The sequence below is a fragment of the Myotis nattereri genome (assembly GCF_964212035.1).
Source record: "Myotis nattereri genome assembly, chromosome: 4".
Lineage (NCBI taxonomy): Eukaryota > Metazoa > Chordata > Mammalia > Chiroptera > Vespertilionidae > Myotis > Myotis nattereri.
The window spans coordinates 41,689,792-41,702,783 of NC_138079.1; the positions used below are offsets into that span (position 1 = coordinate 41,689,792).

General features: G+C 44.0%; 1 protein-coding gene across 1 annotated transcript in view; it reads right to left on the reverse strand.

Moving 5' to 3' along the window:
• Positions 1 to 5,746, reverse strand: part of TBCA (tubulin folding cofactor A) — a 62,778-nt gene extending 57,032 nt beyond the window's left edge. The window contains exon 1 of the mRNA XM_081088789.1: positions 5,574 to 5,746. Coding sequence (XP_080944915.1) covers positions 5,574 to 5,626 — 53 coding nt within the window. The 5' untranslated portion in view covers positions 5,627 to 5,746. The remainder of the gene's footprint in view (positions 1 to 5,573) is intronic.
• Between the last annotated feature and the right edge of the window lie 7,246 nt (positions 5,747 to 12,992).

Here is a 12,992-nt window from a genome sequence, read left to right on the forward strand (position 1 = left end):
GTGTAGCTAAGAGTCACTGCTTGCCAAGTAGTTGGCAGAAGGTGGTGAAGAGCTGACCACCTGTAATCCATTCTGACACTGCCTTGGACTATCACTTTGCAGAACTGGGTATATTACAGAAATTCTAAAAACAGTTGGCCAAATTTCAAGGTAGGAAGATGGCCATTTTGACTTTAACTCAAATCAAAATGGTATGATGTAGGAAAAGAGGAGAAAAGAAGATAAAAAAGTTACTAAAATTTATAGGAATAATTTACAGGGCTATGTCCTTAACCTCTCCCAGATATTGTCCACCACACTTCTATCCATCATTATTTTAAATATGATAAGTGTAAAAACAGCTAAAGCTAAAGTGTAAAAATGATATGTCTACGTCTACGTAAGTATAGTGTCATTCATACATTTCACTTTTATGTCAGTTCGTATAATATATATTTAGTATATGTAAAATATGTCAGTATGACATAAATATACGAACATAAAAATTTAACAAATAACATGGAGATTTTACTTAACTTTTATGTTGTTTTTATGCCTTTTGTATAGTGTGTGTGTGTGTGTGTGTGTGTGTATGTCATATATATACACACACCTAAATATCAGAGGTATAGGTATAAACAAACTTGGGGAGATGCTACAGTTTGGGAAAGGCACTTTATTAAAAAAAAAAATCAATACAACTTCCCCACAGATTCATGATGTAAAATCCTATAATCAAGGCTTGTAGATTTGTAATTATGGTATGTCAGCTACATTTAAACAAGAGTGTTAAAAGATTGTTAAAGTTAAACTAACACAATTGCAGTGTGAATTGTCCTAGTCTCATTCTAATCTACTGGTGTCACTTTCATTTAATCAGAGGGAACTATGGGCCAAAGTCAGTGCTATTTCCAATGCTTTAACATTCTTTGTTCACACTGGATTTTCAGCCAATACCAATCTAAAAAGATATATTTAAGAAAGTATTTTTAATTAATTCACTCACCAGTGGGCTAGTTTAGCAGGTTTTATTGAAAATAAATTGCCTTTAAAGTTATTAAATATCTCTTTATGTTAAATGGATGAAAACATTTCCTTGCTAAAGAATTTCTTGAATTTATCATAACTCTGGTTAAAAAAACACACAAACATAAATTCTATTTGGAAACTTATTGTGGACATATTATTTAGCTGACAGACCACATATTTTCTGGCATGGGTTCATTATTTACAGAGTGCATTCAAATTTTAGTTTAAGTAAGGTACAACATTCAATTCACAGTTGTACTATCAGCAAGTAGTCTCAAATAACACAGAAAACAGTGCTATGTTAGCTAGTTACAGAAGAGGTATGAATACTAATCATCCTAGTTTGCCTGGAACTTTCCCAGATGTAGCACTGAAGCTTCCATATCCTCGGAAACCCTTCAGTCCCAGGTAAACCAGGGTACTGATGCCACCTAGACATGAAAAAAGATGGGAGAGGATTTGACAGTTCTGCACTGGAGAAGAAAATTGGAGTGATATTTGGTAACTTCCTGCTAGGGCTGCCAGATTAGCTATGACCCAGTCACAGGTATTATGAAGTTGAGCAATCTTTCTGGAACATGGATCCAAATGTTTAAAAAGAGCCTGCCAGACCCAAACTTACCAACCAATATCCACTTAACAGTAAGTCACATGTGAACAAAGGCTGCTGCTTGAAGAAACTTAGTACAATTACCCACCCAGCCCATAGTACACACATTTCTCTAGCTTCACAGCCAGAATTAGTCCTGAAAAAACAATCCTGTTGCTGGGAAAGGGATATGTAAGGAGTCCTAGGAGTCAGAGGCTCAGAACCAAGTCAGCCTCGTTGCTGTCCAATTCTCACTTTATAAACCAGGGGTCCTCAAACTTTTTAAACAAGGGACCAGTTCACTGTCCCTCAGACCGCTGGAGGGCAGACTATAGTTTTTAAAAAAACTATGAACAAATTCCTATGCACACTGCACACATCTTATTTTGAAGTAAAAAAACAAAACGGGAAATACAATATTTGTATTTGCATGTGGCCCGTGGGCCGTAGTTTGAGGACCCCTGTTATAAACCATTCCTAGTAACTGTACTCTTTCCTTGTTTCTAGGAATCTAATCTCTCTTAACAACCATTTTCAAAAATCAGATACTTTGCCTTTGTTACCATGCAAGGTAACAACGTTTCTCTAAGACTAGGGTCCCTGAGGCTTCTCTCTATTTTCCTAGGGCCTAAAATAATGGCCTTGAAACCTGTTACTCCTTTCATTTCTAAAATAGCTGCCACCCATTAATTGCCTTCACTACTTTGCCAACTTGCTGAAAAACCCATCTTCCACTTCCCTGATGCCCATCACCATCTATTTTTTGTCTTGTTTCCATATTCTTGTAATATTCCATCTGCCTGCCCAGATTTCTTCCTAAAGCCCACTCAACAACACTTTTGGATCACCTGAAGGATTCTAGGGGACTTGATTAAATACTTAAAACTCCAAGAATGCACCCTCCCTATTATAGCCTACCCAAACTGAACTCTAGGACCAATACATAGAGAATATATTTCTAGTGGCTCTCAATTCCAGGAAAGAAAACTGAAGGAACTAGGGGTGTGAGTGATGACTTTAAATCTCTTCTTCCAAATAAAAGTTATGACTTCTGAAGAGAAACAGGGCTATGGGAAATGAACATCTAACTAGAAAAAAGGTGATGAGAACAGAAATTGGTTTTTAGACCACTGTTTTAAGAAACCAGTGTTCACAAAACCAGGAACATGTCTGAATCATGAAACTAATCAAGAAATCTTTGAGCCGAAACCAGTTTGGCTCAGTGGATAGAGCATCAGCCTGCGGACTGAGGAGTCCCAGGTTCGATTCCAGTCAAGGGCATGTACCTGGGTTGCGGGCACGTCCCCAGTGGGAGATGTGCAGGAGGCAGTTCATCGATGTTTCTCTCTCATCGATGTTTCTAACTATCTCTCTCCCTTCCTCTCTGTAAAAAATCAATAAAATATATTAAAAAAAAAATCTTTGAAACTAAATTTGGAGGAGGAAAAATGCATACCTTTAAAAACCTTTTTATGAAAAAATATTTAAACATATACAGAATATAATGAAGCCCCATGATCATTCAGCCCCAGCAATCATTGATATGTTGCTGTATCTCCCTCATCTATTTTTTTTCTTTGCTGAGGTACAATGGAGAATTTTAAAAGTAAGATACTAAGTCAGAAGATGGAAAGAGTTATATTTAAATTTCAGAGAAAAATAAGGAGAGAAGGAGAGTAGGGAACAATATTTACAGAATTAGATGGTTATCTACCAAAGCAAAATATGTGTAATAAATAGCTAAAATAGAAATTTTAGGATTAAAAACACACACATATCTAATTTTAGTACACATGGGGAACTCCACTCCAAAATGTCAATAACAAAGCCATGAAAAAATGTATGATAGATATTTTCATTAATTTATAAGCAATTGAATATACTGTATAGTAAATTATGCAGGTTTCAAAAAATGATTTTAATGTGAAGTATGAAGAATCAACATTAAAATTTGATAATGCGCTGTTATTGAAATAAGATGAAAATAAAACTTTATCTCCAAGCAGTTTCCATAAATACTTGGGAAAAGCCTAAAAATTTAGCTTCTTAATTATCTAAATGGGTTTGTTTTCTCTAGAACATGTACTGTAAGCATATAATACTTGAACTGAGTAATTTTATAAACTAGTATAGATCATTAGAATGAGAAATGGCAAAATCACATAGGTAATTAATGGGACTCTACCATTAGAAGTCATTTCTCGTGATTCTCTATGTAAAGCACTCTCCATTATACCCTGGTGCTTCTACTAAATAGATTTATGAAAATGACATAACCAAAGTCAAGTCTAGCAAAAGTGAACAACAGAATGCTGGGGTGAGTAATGGTGCAAATTATTTCTATTTTTAATTACATCTCTCAACTGTCACTGAAAAAAATCTTTTAAATACACATATATAGATATATATTGAGAGAGAGAGAGAGAGAGATCTCAATTCCCTTCCTATTATCACACATTTAAAAAAAATACTTTGGGCCGAAACCGGTTTGGCTCAGTGGATAGAGCGTCGGCCTGCGGACTGAAGGGTCCCAGGTTCGATTCTGGTCAAGGGCATGTACCTGGGTTGCGGGCACATCCCCAGTAGGAGATGTGCAGGAGGCAGCTGATCGATGTTTCTCTCTCATCGATGTTTCTAACTCTCTATCTCTCTCCTTTCCTCTCTGTCAAAAATCAATAAAATATATTTAAAAAAAAATACTTTGGAAGTGTTGTCCTTCAAATAGGAAGCTGTAGATCAGAACCCTGGGTTCCTGCCTCTGCTCTGCCAATGACGAGTGCTGAGATCTCAGACAAGTTTGGCTTTTCTCCTTTAACTTCATTAAACCTCCGTCGCTCGTCTGTAAGACGGGACGCCACAGTCTCCCCTGGCGGCTGGCCACACACTACGTTACAGAGCGCGCACGGCAGGCGCCTCCCGCAACCGCTGCAGGAGGCGGGCGCTTCCTCCGTCTCACAAATGAGGACCCCGAGGCCCCTGCAGGCAACGGCACAGAGTACGCGGCAGGACTCGGACCGGAGCCCGCGGCCTCCCTCCCGAAGAGGCTGCGCGCCGCGCTGCTGCTCACAGGGTCTCCTGGCCGCCTCCAAGCTGGAAGCGTCCGGGGAAGTCCAGGGTCCTGCTGCGCTACCTAAGCCGGGGGGCAACAGCTTAAAAGGGAGATTTTTCCTCCCCCGCGCCTTGTCCTCCTTCCGGCGGAAAGGCGTTACAGGGGGGCAGACGGTGGGCACAGAGGGAAAAGCCAGCCGACTGGGACGAGGCCTCTCTGCCAGCCGCTGCTTCCTAAGCCCGCCCACCCGCTCTCCGGGGCCGCCTCTCCAAAGTTTCACCTTCGCGGGTCGCAACCATCGAGTCCTAACGAGCACCGAGTGTGTAACAGCCGCCGGGGTGAGAGCCGGCGGCGGGGCCTCTCCTTAAACGGCACCCCACACCTCCGGGGCGAGCTCGGGAACGCAGTGGGGAGAGGGGGCCGCGGGAACTGGAGGCGGGCGCTGCGTTCTGGGCCCCAGGCCGCGAGGCCGCCGCCGCGTTCATCTCCGGGCGTCACCAAGGCCTCGCTGTTTATCGGGGCCGGGCTCTCGGCGGCCCCCGAAACTTCAGAGCGGGCTCGCGGTCTCCGGTCCGCTTTCCCGCGGTCGGTGGGCGTGGCGGCGCGCGCAGGGGAGGCGCTACCGAAGCCCGGCCCTGCCTCCCGCTCGCCGCCCCGCCCGCTCACGCCCGAGGGCCGGGCTGCCGCCGACCCTCACCGTTCACGGAGGGGAAATCCAGGGCAGGGGCAAGGGGAGGGGCGTGCCCCGGGCCGCGGGCTCCGGCACCGGCGCGCCCCGCTCTGGCCCGGCCCGTCCCCGCCGCCCGCGGAGCAGGTGAGGCCTGGACTCCCGCGCCCGCCTGAGGCCTGCGCTCCGCCCGGCCTCTCGGGCCGCCCCGAGGCGAGGGAGGGGAGGCGCTGGCGGCGGCGCCGTTCGCGGCTCCTTACCGCTTCACCACGCCGGTTTTGATCTTGATTTGTCTCACGCGAGGATCGGCCATGGTCCCTCGAGCGCCGCGGGAAGGAGGGGCAGAGAGTCGGGGTAACCGTGCTGCGAGCGCGCGCGGAGGAGGCGGTCGCGTCGGCGGAGTCGCCACGGCCCCGCGCGCATGCGCAGACGCCGGCGCCCCTGCCACGCCCGGGGCGGGGAGACCCGATCGGGCCGCTCTGCGCGACGCTGGACCGGCCGCCGCTCGCTTCTCCTCTCGGGGAGCCAGCCTCCGTCTCTCCCTACAGCACTCCTCTAGCTCTCCCCTCCCTTGAGCGTGGACACAAGCTGTACGCTCTTCCCGGTCGCCACAGCCCCGGTGTGTTGGGAAACTTCAGTGTCTCCCCTACGGACAGGTTGGGCGGTGACATGGCTTTGCGAGATTACCCGCTTAGTGGCCAAAAATCGTATTAAAGATATTTTCGGTGTCGTTATCTGGTATCAAACAGGGCAAAGCGATGTACCTTTCATGAAATAAACTACCATCGTGCACGCAGTCAAGAAAATGCTTACCCTCTACCCCAGACCCCTGCAAAAAGTGTCTGTAGGTATGTCCCTCCTAAAGGAAATGACTAGAGGACTTAGGTAGTCATCACCGAGGGTGTCACTTAAATATTTAACTTACGAAAATGTGTGTGGCACACAAAAGCTTGGGCCTGGTGGTCAAACCAACTGACATTCGGGTCCCACCCTTTAAAGGCCAGATGGCATTGGGCACGGGAGCCACTGAACCTCCCTACCCAGCCTGTTGCCTCGTGGGCGGAGCGGAAATAACTCCCCCTTCACCGAGTGGAGAGGAAGATGGAAGCTCAGTGCCTGGCGCACTGGAGATGCTCAGTAACTTTCCACCAGCTGTAACAGCGGTTCTCAACCTGTGGGTCGCGACCCCTTTGGGGGTCGCCTAAGACCATCGGAAAACATATATAATTACGTATTGTTTTTGTGATTAATCTCTGTGCTTTAATTATGTTCAGTTTGTAACAATGAACATACATCCTGCATATCAGATATTTATGTTACGATGCATAACAGTAGCAAAATTACAGTTATGAAGTAGCAACGAAAATAATTTTATGGTTGGGGGGTCACCACAACATGAGGAACTGTATTAAAGGGTCACGGCATTAGGAAGGTTGAGAACCACTGATCTACAATAATAAAAGCGTAATATGCTAATTAGACAGGATGTCCTTCTGGATGACCTTCTGAATGAAGCCGGGGTCCCAGGTGCCAGAGGGAAGCCGGTGCTGGCAGCCAGGGGAAGGAAGGCCTACTCTTGCACGAATTTCGTGCATCGGGCCTCTTGCTGTTTTCTATTTTCAAAGAAAAAATGTATCTGTTGCATAAAATGAGGTGCACCTCTGCATCAGCCTCTTCCTGATGGAGTTCCCCAAGGAAGGCTGGGCATCCATCCAGTGTCTTTGCCCTTCCCTACACTTGATTTACTCATTCTGGCTCTCAGAGCTGGCTCTGGAACACCCTCCCACCCTACCAGTCCAATACCCTTATTTTACTTTTTAAAATCTATTTTTATTAATTTTAGAGAGGAAGGGAGAGAGAGAGAGAAACACCAATGATGAGAGAGAATCATGGATCAGCTGCCCGCTGCATGCCCCCTAGCGGGGATCAAGCCTAAAACCTGGGCATGTGCCCTGACAGGAATCAAACAGTGACCTCAACCACTGAGCCACATGAGCCGGGCTAATACCCTTATTTTAAATCCAAGATCAAACCCCACCTTCTGGAGAAAATCTACCACGATGGACCCCCCCCCCCGACCCCGCCTGTTCAATGCTCCCTCCATACTTTGGAATCACCCAATATTAATTTTCATTTTTTCTTTTAAAAACTATTGAGTCTTTCACAAGTGTGTGCTCACTCTCCTAGTTGGATTATAAGCTTCTTTAGAGGCAAGAATCTTGTCTTCCATAAATATTCCTCCTCTAATCTACACCTGTGTTCTGTACACAGCAGGAGCTAAACTCAGTAACTACTGCCGTCCAACTGGCTGGCACACTGAAATGCAATTTCAAGTGAAGCAGCAGAGCAATGAAATACTGGGGGCAGGGATGAGTGGAATCAAAAGAAAACCAAAAACCTAGAAGACTCACCAAAGGTAAATGCTACCATTAGAAATCCAGTAGCTCATTGATACAAAGTTACTGGGCAGTCCCATAAGGCAAAGAAGCAACAGCCGCCGCCAAACCCACAAACCAAGAGATTGTGTAACTAGGGCTCTTGTTACTGTCAAGGATCTTCTTTCAGTCAGATAACAAAAGCCATATAACTCTTCATATTTTCCTCTTTGCCTTGTTTTCCAGAACCTCAGAGCTTGGTTTTGGGCTGATTTGCAGGAGTTTCCCTCATCCTAGGTTTTCTAATGTAAATACTCCCTATCACCCCAACCCCAACTCTACTTCCACCCTTTTGTCCTTTTTCTCTTTGTTTTAATGATTTTGTATCTATGACTTTCCTGTAAGCCAGTAATAAATAAATGTAACAACACACCAGCCAAAACACCTCTGCCACTATTGCTGTGTACCCAGGCCTATGCCCAGGCCCTCAAAAACAGTGTGTTTATCTGTGTCTGTGAGTACCATATTGTATGCTTGAGGCCATGCGTTTAGATCATGAAGTTTGGCCACACTTCTAAGGATAGGGGATCAGGTGAAATTGTTCCTACTGTCAGTTTACAGTAGTTGTAAAGAGTTTTAACTTTGGGGCCCAACTGTCTAGGGCAGCTGTGGGCAAACTACGGCCCGTGGGCCGGATCCGGCCTGTTTGAAATGTATAAAACTAAAAAAAAAAAAAAAAGACCGTACCCTTTTATGTAATGATGTTTACTTTGAATTTATATTAGTTCACACAAACACTCCATCCATGCTTTTGTTCCGGCCCTCCGGTCCAGTTTAAGAACCCATTGTGGCCCTCGAGTCAAAAAGTTTGCCCACCCCTGGTCTAGGGTCACATCCTAGCTCTGCTTACTAACTGTAAACTTGGACAAGTTACTAACCTCTTTATGTGCCAGTTTCCTCATCTGTGAAATGTGGGTGATAATAATAATAGAACCTACCTCATAAGGTTGTTATAAAGCTGAAATGAGTTAATATTTATAAAGTGCTTAGGATAGTGCTCATACTTATGAAGCCCCACACAAAGTGTTCATTAAATAAATGTCACCTAGGAAGGAGGTCCTCAGTAGGAGACTAAGAACACAGGGGGACATATAGTCAAATGAATATAGAGATGTACCTGTTATCGTTAATGAGATCATGCTGAGTTAATATTTGACTGTTTACTCCGTATAAAAAGGACCCATATTGGACTTCCTTACCACTGTATCCCAGCATGTAGCAATGCCTGGCACATCATAGGCACTCAATAAATATTTATTAAATGAATGAATGCTGCTTTAAAACGACTATTTCCCCCATTTAATAATGTCACAGAACCTTCCCTTTCAGCAAATGGGCTACTAAAATAATCTGAAACATCCCCTCTCTCTCACACACACACTGTCTGTCTCCAGGACTTGATCTTTGGGTCTGGCCTTTGAGGAGGTAGACCTACTGAAGGCCCTTTCTTGTATACTAGAGTACTAACCCTACGAGCACTAACCATGAGAAAGTACTAACCATGGGAGGGTTCAGTACTAACCCTAAGAGGAGAGTATTATGCAGGCATGCCTACTGTGAGGTAGAAGTCAATATTAATTTTTTTACCATAATTATCACTGTTTAAAGTCTCCCCCATACTATTAGTGACATCTAAGGAAGATACTATTAACTGGCTTACCCAACAGTAATTCCCCAGACTCTCTTCCATACCTGATTCCATTGCAGGGGCTACTTTCTCAACCTCTCTTGCAGCTGGAAGTGACCAAGTGCACAATTCTGGGCAAATAAATATAGATGGAAATATGTAGGTGGTTGCTGAAAATGCTTTGAATTTCTTGATAAAAGAGACAAATATAGGGAACTTCCCCTCCCCCCCCCTTCTTTCATGAAAGTAGACGGAATAACTGGAGTGAAACATCCATCTTTCAACCATGAGGGAAAGACAAACATTTCAGAGACAGCAGCCCTGGTATCATTGAGCTGCTGAACCAAAACCAGCAGCTGTCTATCCCTAGTTATCTTACCTGAGAAAAACAAATCCTTGGGCATTTAAGCTACTGTTTATGAGACTTCTATTATTAGCCGCCCAAAGGGCTTTCTCGTTAGACTCCATTAGAGCTCCATGAGTATGTCTCTTCACTGAGGGGAGAGGAAGATATAGCCATTGGATCTTTGGAAGAAAAATCCCTATGAAATAAAAAATATCTCCAACCGTGGCTTTCATAATGTGCTGTGTTCTCATTGTCTGAGTGTATTAAACATACAACTCTAATGGCCACAGGCCACAGAGTAAGGATGTTGGACAGCTGCATGTTTCAGTGGTTCTCAACCGTCCTAATGCCGCGACCCTTTAATACAGTTCCACCTGTTGTGGTGACCCCCAACCATAAAATTATTTTCGTTGCTACGTCATAACTGTAATTTTGCTACTGCTATGAATCGTAATGTAAATATCTGATATGCAGGATCTATTTTCAGGGGTCGCAACCCACAGGTTGAGAACCGCTGTTTTAGATAATAGGAGTTCTATACAGGTAAGGAGAGAATACAATCCTTTCGCCAGTGACTTACAGAGGGTCCTATTTACAGCTGAACAGGTATCTGATATAACAATTCATTGTTCTGACACATATTGCAGTCATCATGTGTGGTTCTTAATGCATCATGGTCTCGTACCATGTAACATAAATTTTGCCAAAAGGAATGACAGTACGTGACACTGACTTTTAAAAGACACACACTATTTTTTCAGATCACATACCTTTTATCCATGAGTGCCCAATTCAAAAATCAAGTTGGCAGACAAAAGTGGAGTGAATGTGTAGCCGCAAAGCAGCATATTTATCTTGAATAGTTTTGCACATTTCTACCTGTAGTCAATGATTCCATTCCATTTTTATGTTGAAATGCATGAGCAACATTAATGGGCCTTTTTTTTTTGGTCACCTGAAGTAAGACTTTTATTCAGGGTCAATCAATAGAGGCCTGAGAAGCGTTTTGGGATTACAAGCTATGGATAAAATCTTTTCATGTGTTTATCATGAGCCATCTATGACTGTTCTATTTGAAATTCTCAGCAAAATATTTATGATTTATTTTATTTTTATCCTATCTATGAGTATTCCTTTCAGTAAGTTATCTTTCTTAGGTGTGAAGTATTTTTCTTTGTCATTAGATATTCTTTTTCGGTATTAATGGGAAATACAACAAAAAAGATACTGGTTCACACAGAGCCTTTCGTATAGGTTTTAAAATTTAAATTTTTTACTTCTTTTTGAAATTATCTTCCAACAGAGTTTCTTGTCCATTAAGGTAAACTACTTAAGGCCTAGAGAATTCCTCTTGGGTTATAAACCTAAAATTAAAAAAAAATTCAGCTATCATCTGTGAAAGCTTACTGGGATTCTGCAGGATAGTCTGGCAAAGGGAAGGAAGTCTTCATGAAATAGCTTTCCCCCTAATATTTTAAGGTAATATAAACATATTACTTCTAAATTGAAGAGAAAAGCTTCATTTCAACGTCAACATTTCAACTTCCACAAGTTCTAATTCAAATATCCCTACCCTAATATTTAATTACTGTCTTGTTATTTCATTATTACTACATTTATTTCTCATCCATTATTACCATCTTTTTGCATATATATGTGTGAATGTGATTGCCATTTAATCATATAATTGAGATTTTTAAGAATCCTTTTTTTTTTTTTTATAAGAGTTATATGCCTCCAAATGATTTGGAAACTTTAGAGCTGATAAAATTCAACCAATTCCCCTTGGATTTTTAGCCACATGAGAAATCATAGTAAAGGAATTCAATACAGACCTTGGTTGAATTTAGTACAACAACTGGAAGTTATATGACACCAAGTAACCAGTAATTAATGACTAAGTCAACCCCCCCCCCCCCCACCCAACACACACACACACACTTTTTACTCAAATGTTTTGGCATGCAGTCATGCAGTGATGCTCCTGAAATGATTAAAAGCAGGAATTTGGGCCTCAGCTAAGTCACACTTTCATTGGATAATTTGAGTAATTTACTTAATTCTCTCTGAGACTTAGTTTCCTCAACTGTAAAGTAGAGATAAAATAGCTGCCACACAGGGTAGTGGTTCTTGTGAAAGTTATATAATGCACCTGTATATAAAGGATCTAGCATAGTGCCTGGGACATCATAAACACTCAATAAATGGTAACCATTATTATTATCTTTACTCGTGGGCACAGAAAAAATTTATCCAGAATTGATTCTTTTTAATAAAATTAGCCTGTAGAGTAAGCTTATTTTTTACAGTGAACTAGCAAAGGATTCCAATAGAATTGCTGCTTATCCACATATAAGGTTTACTAGAGGCCCAGTGCACAAAAATTTGTGCACTCGGGTGGGGGGGGGGGCGGTTCCTCAGCCTGGCCTGTGCCCTCTCGCAGTCTGACACCCCTCGGGGGATGACCACCTCCTGGCTTAGGCCCGCTCCCTGGGGGATTGGGCCTAAGCTGGCAGTCAGACATCCCTCTGGCAGCCCAGGAGCCCTCGGGGGATGTCCACTTGCCAGTGGGGAGCAGACCTAAGCTGCAGTCGGACATCCTTAGCGCTGCTGAGGAGGCAGGAGAGGCTCCCACCACCACCACTGCTGTACTGGCAGCCATCAGCCTGGCTTGTGGCTGAGCAGAGTTCCTGCTGTGGGAGCACACTGACCACCAGGGGGCAGCTCCTTCATTGAGCATCTTCCCCCTGGTGGTCAGTGTGTGTCATAGTGACCAGTCATTCCTAGTCATTCTGCTGTTAGGGTCAATTTGCATATTACCCTTTCATTATATAGGATAGAGGCCTGGTGCATGGGTGAGGGCTGGTTGGTTTGCCCTGAAGGGTGTCCCGGATCAGGGTAGGGGTCCCGCTGGGGTGCCTGGCCAGCCTGGGTGAGGGGCTGATGGGTGTTTGCAGGCTGGTCACACCCCCTTCAGGATGGGGGTCCCTGCTGGGGTGCCTGGCCAAGCCTGGGTGAGGGGCTGATGGCTGTTTGCAGGCTGGCCATACTCCCTTCAGGATGGGGGTCCCCGCTGGGATGCCTGGCTAGTCTGGGTGAGGGGCTGATGGCTGTTTGCAGGCTAGCCACACCCCCCAGCCACCCAAGCTCCCAGTGGAGGCTGGCTGGAAGCAGGTATCTGGGATTTATTTATCTTCTGTAATTGAAACTTTGTTGCCTTGAGCAGAGGCCTCAGCTGGCCAGGGCAGGTGGGAAGCTTGGCTTCCTCCAT